This window comes from Microcaecilia unicolor, chromosome 8 (genome assembly GCF_901765095.1).
Source record: "Microcaecilia unicolor chromosome 8, aMicUni1.1, whole genome shotgun sequence".
Lineage (NCBI taxonomy): Eukaryota > Metazoa > Chordata > Amphibia > Gymnophiona > Siphonopidae > Microcaecilia > Microcaecilia unicolor.
The window spans coordinates 127,542,740-127,554,050 of record NC_044038.1 but is presented as its reverse complement, the minus strand read 5'-3'; the positions used below and the strand labels follow the sequence as shown (position 1 = coordinate 127,554,050).

Genomic DNA, 11,311 nt, shown 5'->3' with positions numbered 1-11,311 from the left:
AATGTATATTAAAGTTCCCAATGTACCACAGAAGACGTCAGTTTGCAGATACTTAATATATGTCTTTTAAGTTACACCACATTCAAGGTAACCTGAAGGTCTTTCTGCCACAACGTAAGCAGGCCTTTATAATCCAATTCTGGGATAGTGTCTTGAATATGCCTGTAGTGATATGAAAGCGGCACCTTTTCCTGTGCTTCTAGAGAAAATGCAGTTGCAAGCTCCTCTTGCTCTGCTAGCGCTTTCCACAGTAAAGATCGCACATAATGATTCAATTGAGCATAACAAAACACATCTTTTTGCTCAAGATCAGATTCTTTTTGGAGCTCACCAAATGATTTAGGTCTCCCCTCCAAGGTCACCACATGAAGTAAGTAAGTGATTCCGCATCTTTGCCACTGACGAAACGTGGGATAAAGTTGAACCGGAGCAAAGGCCAGATTATTGCAAACAGAGAGGAAAGGCGTCAACTTGGAAGAAAAATGATGCAAACGGCATACCCATCTCCATATGGCTTTGGCGGTACGCACTATGGAAGAGATCTTTAAATACTCTGGAACAGGGCCCCCCGCCGTATGTAAAAGGTTACTGAAATGGAAGGTAGGCGATAATTGGAGCTCTAGAATGGTACTGCAATAATCCTGTTTGGTATGAAACCAGTCATTGATATGCCTCATACCGCTTGCTATGGTTAGGGTTACCATATGTCCAGTTTTACCCAGGCATATCCTCTTTTTGAGGACATGGCCGGGCAACTGGGGGGGTTAACAGGCAGGCGGGTGGGCCTAGTGGTGTCCTATCCTCCACTCCCCTTACCTTACTATACTGCTCTAGTTGTCTAGTGACCTCTTCAGGGCAGGAAAGAGCCCCCTCTTTCCTGCCCGGAGCGCTTGCATACTGTTCCTCTCTGACGGTCCCAGCAAGATTCAAAATGGCCACCGAGAGTTGAAGTCTCATGAGGCCGCTTCAACTCTCGGCGGCCATTTTGAATCGGTGTCGGGACCAGAGTCAGCAAGGAACAGTATGCAAGTGCTCCGGGCAGGAAAGAGGGGGCTCTTTCCTGCCCCAAAGAGGTCACTAGACCACCAGGGCAGTATAGTAAGGTAAGGGGAGGGGAGGATAGGACACCCTTAGGGGGGTGTGATGGCAGGGCAGGGTGTGAAAGGGGCGGGATGTGGGCGTAGCAGGTATGTGTCCTCTTTTTGGGGGGAGCAAATATGGTAACCCTAGCTATGGTTATGTGGCGCATGCTGATCAGTCCCAAACCTCCATACTCCACAGGAATATGCAAGGTAGTGAGAGAAAGGCATGACCTCCTCCCTTTCCTTAGAAAATTGCGCAGCATTGTATTCAACTTTGTCTCATTAGACAATTTCAAAAACAATGGTAACCACTGAAAGACATACAACCATTTAGGAACAATAATCATATTATACAAGGCTATACGACCCAATAAGGACATGGGAAAGGCTTTCTAAGACCTGAACCTTTGTTGGGTTTCATTCAATAACCCCTGTACATTTAGTGGGTATAATTGGAATAGATCTGCAGGAATTTGTACCCCCAAATATTTAAGTGAATCTTGCGCCCACTTAAGGGGAAAATCTGTTCACCAGAACCCCTGAACATCAGGTAAGGGAGAAAGTACTTGTGACTTAACTAAATTTAACAAAAAGCCCACGTATCTCCCAAATTGCCGCAGGCATACAAGTAAATTTTTAAGGGAATTAGTGGGGTCTGTTAGTACCACCATCAAATCGTCTGCTTATGCTAAGGTTTTAATTTGATGACCCGAGAGATAACCCTCTCACCCCCTCCAACAAGGGAAGCTTCCATAAGAATGGCTCCAATGATATTATAAATAGCAATGGGGAGAGGGGGGTACTCCTGTCTAGTACCTCTTGGAATCGAAAAATCTAATTACTACTAATATTTAGCATTTCTATAGCGCTACAAGGCGTACGCAGCGCTGCACAAACATAGAAGAAAGACAGTCCCTGCTCAAAGAGCTTACAATCTAATAGACAAAAAAATAAATAAAGTAAGCAAATCAAATCAATTAATGTGAACGGGAAGGAAGAGAGGAGGGTAGGTGGAGGCGAGTGGTTACAAGTGGTTACGAGCCAAAAGCAATGTTAAAGAGGTGGGCTTTCAGTCTAGATTTAAAGGTGGCCAAGGATGGGGCAAGACGTAGGGGCTCAGGAAGTTTATTCCAGGCGTAGGGTGCAGCGAGACAGAAGGCGCGAAGTCTGGAGTTGGCAGTAGTGGAGAAGGGAACAGATAAGAAGGATTTATCCATGGAGCGGAGTGCACGGGAAGGGGTGTAGGGAAGGACCATTAAGCAGCAGACAGGCCATAGGCCGATTATACAGGGATTTGACTGCCTGCAGGAACCAACCCCGAAACCCGATGTATGACAAAGTATGAAATAAATAATCCCACCCACTCTATCAAAGTTTTTTTCCGCATCTAGACTCACAATCAGAGATGGTGTCCCTGTGTCCGGACAGTGAGCCATCGCCAGCAGCAAACGGTGCACATTGTGAACCGGATGATGCCAATATTTCATGATATTTATATCTACACTAGTAAAATAGGACCGTTTCTGACATAAATGAAATGGGCGCTAGCAAGGTTTTCCTCCTCGGAGAGTGTATGTTTGAGAGCGAGAGAGAGAGAGAGAGAGAAAGTGTGTGTGAGAGATGGAGTGTGTGTGTGAGTGAGAGACAGAATGAGTGACAGAGAGAGAGAGTGTGTGTGAGACAGAGTGAGTGTGTGTGGGAGGGCTCTGAGTTCCATGACCCTCTATCCTTCCTTCCCTCCCTCTCCTCCAAGTTCCAGGCCCCCCTTCCTCCCTGCTGAGTTCTTGGCCCCCCCCCCCCCTTCCCTCTGAGTTCCATGCCCCCCTCCCTCTCCTCCCCAGCGTGTTCCATGCCCCCCCTCCCCCGTTTCTTGCAGTGTGTATGTTTGAGACAGAGTGTGTGGGTGAGAGATGGAGTGTATATGTGAGAGAGAATGAGAGAGTGTGTGTGTTTGTGAGAGAGAGTGTGAGTGTGTGTGTGAGAGAGAAAGTGAAGCCTTCAAGCATTCGCTCTGTAAGGCTCCATCTCCATCTCCTCACGTAGTTCCAGAACGTTGCAGGAATGCTTCAAGGCTTCACTTTCTGGGCTTCAGAATGTTGGAGGTGCGTTTTATTATTAGGGTTACCATATGGCTCCAGAAAAAGGAGGACGGATTGAGCCAGCCACTTTTATTATATAAGCTATGGGACCCTTTCAAATAAATTAAAAAGCTGTCCAATAAGTAAAAGAAAACCCCCAAAACGTTTGTCCTCTACCTTTTAAGGCACTGCCTATCCAATTGAAACAGCTTTAGACTCGTTACAGATGGACCAACAATAAAAAAAAACAAAAAAAAACGACACTGCTGATGCCGTAGCTCATAAGTTTGCTTGTTGTTTTGAGTGAACGGGGATGACGGCTGCGCTGGTAAACTTAAATAGTCCTAATCGGCTTCCTTGCTTACAGTGGACTAGATAGGCTCACTTCCACTCCTGTTTATTAAACCTCCTTGAGCTAAATAGTGTGTCAGACGCCCCTTAGACCTCTGCACATGACCCTTCCATCATCCGCCTCTGGCACGCTCTGATGTAATCACACTGCAAGAGTCACGTTTCAGCCTCCGGAAATGACACATGAGGTGGCCCTGGCAGACTTTCGTAACGTTTATCGTCTGACCTTGAGCGGAATTTGTCCATATGGATCCACAGTTGGTTGTCTTTACTAATGCCTGTCTGGAGCCGTAAGGTGTGCGCTTACTAAAGTCCTGTGCTGCACCTCTGAAGACTGGAAATCGGATGCAAAACTAGCCCAGCTGAATGCAAACTGAGATGTTTCTCACAGTGGATAACACCGGTGGTAGCGGGTGACGCCGATCGGATCAGGCTATGCTAAGACGGTCGCGTGGGGAGGGCTTCTCTCCTTGAACTCTGTAGGTAACCCACGTGGTTGGAGATTTCCAGAAAAGAGGCTGCTGCGCGGCGGTGTGCGTGCTTTTACCGGCGTGTGGCTGTTCGAGTAAGAGACTTCTCGCGCTTTCTCATCTGACTAGCACCTCACGTCCCCTTCTCGCACACCATGCTGAATGCCAGCCGCTGCGTCTCCCGCCTCCTTCACCCGCCGCAGAGCTCCACCTGCACATCTCACACTCTGCTGACCTGCGCCCGACAGGTGAGGACGGGGGACTCGGGGTTCGCTCTCTCCGGTTAGGTCACCTGCGAGGCCCTCCCTGACAGGCGATTCCGCAGCTGCAGGTGTTAGTCGCCTCTGGCACGGCAGGCCCTTTTTTAAGGGCTGTGATCTTCTATTGCTCGATATCGTTTAATTTTATAGCTACCTAATAGGGTTGGTCAAGTCCTTAGCTGAGCTTTCTACTCTGTAAATGGATTTAACGAATTTATAAAATCGGTAAGGTAGGTATGCAAAAGGTTGAAGCTCCTAAGTTGGTCTCTATGAAAATGTACTGGAGCCTAATTTCAGGAGGCTCCTACTTCATACATTATATGGGTAGGAAGGGGGGAGGGAGGGTTGGAATTCAGCAGTACTGCTTAAGCCCAAAGGAACGGGCTAAGAGAATATAACTTTATAGGTTTCTTAGATTTGATATAGAGTAATTTCAACAGCCAGTTGAGACATAGGACAGCCAGGGTTCAGGTCCTGCTTCTCGCAATGACTCTTCTTGACGCCCTGAGCAAGTTACTTCATCTCCATCACTTTAGGCACAGCTTAGATCGTAAGCCTATTTGGATGAGAAAATAAACTTGTACCTGAATTTGTAACGTTTCAATCTTGGATTTGGCAATATGGGTAACTAAATTTCAAATCCCAAACTTGAGTATCTATCTAACTGCAACTTGTAAAGTTCAGGAGCTTAGTATTTTTTGAACACTTGACTCAGGATATAGCTTAACAACCCTATACAGTTCTACAAGGTTACAAGTGCTAGTTAGCCTTTGTCTTATTTTCATGTAGTTGTGTAACTTAGAATATGGCCTTTTCTTTTTTTTAGACAAAGTATCTTTATTGAACATTTGTGTACAAGGTACGAAAGAAAAAAAAGAAAATGATGTGGACTATTAAGAGTTCATCAATGAAAGATGATAGACCATTTGAATGTGGACGTGTGAGATTTCTTAGCAATATATGCCTCAAACTTGTATGTAATACAAACAGTATTCCACCAGCCATTAAATGATATATATATATATTCAGGTTATCCATGAACCAATTATAAATTTCAAGGTAAAAGCTAGGAGTATCCAGACAGGGTCTCTTTAAAACAGAATGCAGGACACTAAAGTTAAATTGAATGACAGAAGGTACAGTAAGACTTTGCATCTACATCAGTCTATCCAAAAAGGATGCATACAAGAATATTCATATAACATGTCAAATGATTTGGGTTCTTTTAACCCATTAGTGCCCAGTGTTCCCCATATGGGAACAAATCAGTTTGTTCCCATATGGCTTATTATGGGAACATTGGGCACTAATGGGTTAAGCACATGAGCAAGATGAAGTGGTTAGGATTTATTGGATGCCCATTAAGGCATTTCGTATAAGACCAGTGTATTACATAAACATTGGGTTACACTGGTCAATGTAGAAGAGGAGAAAATGGTGGACAAAAATATTTCCCATTCCTTCTCCTGAAATGTGTAATCTGTGTCCTCTTGTCATGCTTATAGCCCTGAAAGGGCACTCACTTTAATAGATTTCAACAGCTTATAGAATAGTGAGGCAGAGTGACCCAGAGCACGAAATTGTTTATAGCAGGTAACTAGAGAGGGTGGTTGCTTAGAGAAGGAGTTAGTATGAATACTAGCTTTTAAAATATCTTGTGATAATTGCAGCCATTGATAAAATTGTGTATCGGGTAAATTAAAATCGGCTTGTAATTCAGCAAAAGAGGAAGAGTCATCAGGTATATAAATGTCAGCAGAATCCCTCGAGTAAATCTTTACTCCCCCAGGCAGAATTCCAGGCAAGAAAAACTGGCTACTAAATAAGTATTAGGCATAATAAATGTTTATTCAAATTGTCAAAGAAGCCAATCAGTAATTATTGAAATATTAACAAATAACATCCCAGTACAGTATAATATGTAGCAAACTAAAGTAGAGTTCTCCCTGGGAGCTCTCAATATGTTCACCTGCTAGTGTAGGCACATTGAGGCTCGCCATCCTCGGTTCTGTTTCCTCTTAAATACTTTTTCTTCCTTTCTTCATTCTTAATTATAGTTACCTTTCCTACCTAATGAATATGCATCTTTCCAGAATATTCTGTTTCCTGTTATGAACCATGTTCCATCAAATTCTATCATTTATTCCCTTATTATATTGGCAGTTAGGCCCTGTCATGCATATAAGCATAAATTTTCATTTGATATGGGTTGACCTATGTCCTTGGTATGCACAGTCATCATACTAGTCCCGTCCACCCTCTTGCTTAGCCTACAGTTTTGCCCACACCCACTTACTTCTCCTTCTGACTGTTTATCTGGCTACAGCAGGCGTCCTTAGTCAAAGGAGTCTCTGGCTCTTAGTTGCTGACCAGCAACTTATCACAGGTTAGCATAGGTCAAATATCAAACCACAAATTTCTACAGCCTTAGAAAGGTATTTACCAGAAAAAATGCTGTCTTGCAATTCCAGATCTGCTCCCAGCTCAAGAAAAGCAAAATAGCTATAATAAAATAAAAACTAGAAATATATATGGTTTGCACCTTTTCATGGCCTCTATGATATACACCACAGAAATAGAGAATGAGGGAAGAGGAGAGGTTGATTTAAACGGTTTTTATTTAGGATCAAATATATCCAACAACTATCGACTAAATATCAAGTCTAGACAAGAACAGCCATCAAACATAACAGAATAATACTACTACTACTATTTATCATTTCTACAGCGCTACAAGGCATACGCAGCACTGTACACAAAAAAGACAGTCCCTGCTCAAAGAGCTTACAATCTAGATAATAATCAAATAATAATAATCAAAGATGACAAAAATCAAAGAGCTGGAGAACACATGATCCCATTTTTGTTTTATAAGAATGCTCCCCCACCCTCCCCTAGTCCCTGTTCAAAGTAACAATTTGCATTCAAAATCACCCCTCTTCCCCTTCCTACCCTACCACACCCTGAATTGAAACACACGGTATCTGAACTCTTATGATCCCAGGTCATCTTTGTTAAAGTAATATCTAGCATACCCGACCCATCCTCCCCTAACCAAGCAGAGAACCCCTAAAATAACCCCAATATAACAATACCAACTTAGGAAGCACTCTAAAATCTATTCAGTACTGCACATCTTGCTTTACGGGAGAGATTTTGCAAGTAGCAATTCCAAATACACATGAAAGCCCTTCTTCCCTTTGGAGAATTCCTAACTGCCCTTGCCTCCCACAACATAAGAGTGTGCAGTCTATTTCTCCAAAACCAAAAGGAGGGGGACTCCTTCTGCATCCAGTGCCTAGTATGCACCTCTTTCCCAATGCATAGGCTTTACACAGTAATAAACATGAATTTTTGTCTGAGATCCCATATGTCTCCCATTTATTCCGCAAGACTCCTTTCCAGGAGAAAATTAACGACCAAAAAGAATCCCTAAATATCGATGAAGCGACTTCCAAATTGCTTGAATGCCACTACATCGCCCAAAAGCATGAAAAAAAGGTATTGACCCCCTGCTGACATTTGGAGAATTGACCAACAGGCACCCAACCTGCTCTTGCAGCCTGATGTAATATATATGCCCTGTGGTTTATTCGATATTGACTCTCTTGAAGTTCAGCATTTCCAACCTGCTTTGGAATAGCTTTAATTGTTTTTTGAAAATCCACCCCCTGCAGGTCATACCCTAGATCTCTACTCCAAGCTGCTTTAAGAGGACCATATTCTCGGGGAGGAAGAAGAGAAACCAGAGCTCTATGTAGACCTGATTCAGAAACTTGGCCAAAAGTATCTCCCTGCAAAAAATCTCAGATTTTTTGACCTAGCCTTGTTTGCACAGCCTCACAAGCTAGACTGTTGATAAGCGAAATAATCTGTGTAAGTTAGTGAAAACCTCTGCTGTAAGTCTTGAAAGGAATAGAAAACGCTCTCCTCATTGAGAAAATGCTCAATCAAAACAATGCTCTTGTCCGCTCATCTCTTAAACTGTGCGGGTTCCAGGCCCGGTGGAAAATCAGCATTACCCCTACAGGGCAATAAATCACTAACATTCGGATTCTGATTCCAACACTTCATAAGAGCCCGCCAGATACTCCTCAGTGGCTGCAGCAATGCACTCCCACGACATGAGCGAGGCAAACTCTGTGTCTGGGCATGCAAAAGAAAATTCATATGCCAAGGTGTAAACAATTCCCTTTCCCAACGCATGGGTGTAAAGTGCTCAGCTCCAAACAGCCAATCCCTAAGAATGTCGCAAAAGACAAACCTGTTTATAGAGCCTAATAAGCACACAATTAGAACATTCAAATAACATTGCTCTGATATTAATGCCAGGGCATTGAGAATGGGGAGGAAAGCAGTCCATTCACCAACACTTGAGCTTGCAGAAGAAAGTACAAAGCCTATATTGCATCATAAAAAAAAAAACCCTGTATGCCATAAGCATCCAATACCCCAAACAAAAAAAAATCCCCCACCACCCTATCAAAGGCCTTTTCAGCATTGAAACTGATCAGCACTGAGGGAACATCTAGATCGGCTGCCAACTCTAGAGTAGCAAGAATCTTTCTCTCATTCTTGGTAATATTACGGCCTTGCACGAAACCCACTTGAGAATCCTCTTATCATATCAGGAAGTATATGAGATAAACGGTTTGCCAAAACTTTTGCAAATGATTTCGCTTCATAATTGAACAATGAGATCGGTCGATATGTTTCCGGTTTTAGTGGATCTCGACCTGGTTTTGGCAAAACGACTATCTGGTCTAACTGCAAAGATTCGGGCAACCGTCCCTCTTCCACTATAGTGTTAAAACATAAGTCAGCAGGGGTACAACTTCCTCTCTCAACATCTTATAGAATTATGGCAATTCCACTTAATATAATCACAGTAGGAACTGATGGAGCAGCATCAATGATAGGGCATTACCGTGGATATATTGCTTATTTGAAAAATGCAATACCAAATGTTTTTATCTTTCATTGTTTTGTTGAAAGATGATATATCAACCTAATAAACAATTATGCACATAAGTGCTAACTACTGATTATAACATCACAAGCTAAGATATTTTGGTGTGTGAGGGGGTGCAAAAATGAGTGTAGTGCAGGCAGCTCATGGACATGTCTTGGAGATGCACACACAAATTATAGAATATTATAAGGTACATGAATTTCAGGGCCCAGTTAGGCACCAACAGTTACAACTGCCATTTACTTGGTGTAACTGGTGCCTAGCTTTAGGCATGCTAGATCCCTCTTTCACTAGTATTATATGATGGTATCTTTACACCAAGATATCATTATTGAATTGATGCCATCTAATCATTGCTAAACTTGTTTGGTTCCACGCCTTCTAAACAGGATTCCTTTGTGTTTATCCCATGCATTTTTGAATTCTGTTAACCATTTTCATCTCCACTAACACTTCCCAAGGGAGGATATTCCAGGTATCAACCACCCTCTCCTTGAAAAAGTACTTCTTGACTTTATTCCTGAGTTGCCCCCCCCCCCCCCCCCCCCCCGGCAACCCCAGTTCATGCCCTTTCTACCTCTGGAAAAGGTTTGTTTGTAGATTAATACCTTTCAAATATTCTAATACCTTTCGAATATTCTAATGTCTGTATCATCACTTCTGCCTTCCTTTCCTCCAGGGTATATGTCTCCTCATATGTCTTGCGATGTAAACCTCGTACCATTTTTGTCGCTTTTCTCTGAACTACTTCCATCTTTTTACGTCTTTAGCAAAATATAGCCTCCAAAACTGAACACAGTACTTAAGGGGGGGGGGGGGGCCTCACCAATGCCTTGTACAGGGACATCAATACTTTTTTCTGTTGGTTATACCCCTCCTTATGCAGCCTAGCATCCTTCTGGTCATGGCCACTGCCTTGTCACATTGTTTCGTCTCCTTGAGATACTCTGACACCATCACTCTAAGGTCCCTCTCCTGAGCTGTGCTCATCAATCTGTCTTCTATCTGGTACATATCATTTGGATTTCTGCATCCCAAGTGCATCACTTTGCATTTTTTGGAATTAAATATTAGGTTTCTTCTCATGGTTTGTGCTCCCTCCAGGGTATTAGCTATCTTTATGTCATCTGCAAAAAGACACACTCGCAAATATATTAAATAGAATTGGGCCCCAGTACCAACCGCTGAGGCACTCCACTAGCCTTCCTTTTCTCCAAGCAGATTCCATTTACCACCACCCTCTGTCGCCTGTTGGTCAACCAGTTTCCAATCTAGTTCACCAGTTTGGTTCCTAAGTTCAGCCCTCTCAGCTTATTCATGAATTTTCTGAACCGTATCAAAGGCTTTGCTGAAATCCAAGTATTACATCTAGCACATGTCCTTTATCCAGTTCTTTGGTCACCCAGTCAAAGAAGTCATTCAGATTTATTTGGCAGGATTTTTCTTTGGTAAAGCTATTTTGCCTTGGATCCTGCAACCTGTTGGCTTATAGAAACTTGACTATTTTCTTTCAGCAGCAACTCTATTGTTTTCCCTACCACCAATGTGAAGCTTAGAGGCCTATAGTTTCCACTTCTTTCTTGTCCCTGCTTTTGCGAAGAGGGACCACATGAGCTCGTCGCCAATCCTGTGGAACGTCTCGTCTCTAAAGATCTTCTATTAAATAAATCCTTGCGAAGTCCTGCCAGGACTTCTCTGAGCTACCTCAGTATCCTGGGAAGTATCCCATCCGGCCCCATAGCTTTGTCTACTTTCAGATTTTGCAAGCTGTTTATAAATGCTTTCTTCTGTGAACGGTACAATATCCACTCCACCCTTGGCATCCGACTTGCAGTCCTAGATTTTCTTCTGTGAACACCAAAGAGAAGTAGTTTGGCATGTTCACTTTATCATTTGTAGATAATTGTTTAATGTGAGGAATTACAAAGTGATGCTGATGATATTAAGGATGTGCAAAAGAGGAATCCAAACTAAAGCTATGTGATACAAGGTTCCACATTAGGAGTCAATGCTCATGAAAAGGATCTAGGTGTTCGTTGTGCATATGTTGAAACCCTCTGCTCAGTGTGCAGCGGCAGCTAAGAAAGCAAGTAGAATG

At 42.9% G+C, this 11,311-nt stretch overlaps 1 protein-coding gene across 1 annotated transcript in view; it reads left to right on the top strand.

The window, feature by feature from the left end:
• Positions 1–3,770: 3,770 nt before the first annotated feature.
• Positions 3,771–11,311, top strand: part of HSPA9 (heat shock protein family A (Hsp70) member 9) — a 223,531-nt gene continuing 215,990 nt past the window's right edge. Inside the window, 1 exon segment of the mRNA XM_030211606.1 lies at positions 3,771–4,229. Coding sequence (XP_030067466.1) covers positions 4,137–4,229 — 93 coding nt within the window. The 5' untranslated portion in view covers positions 3,771–4,136.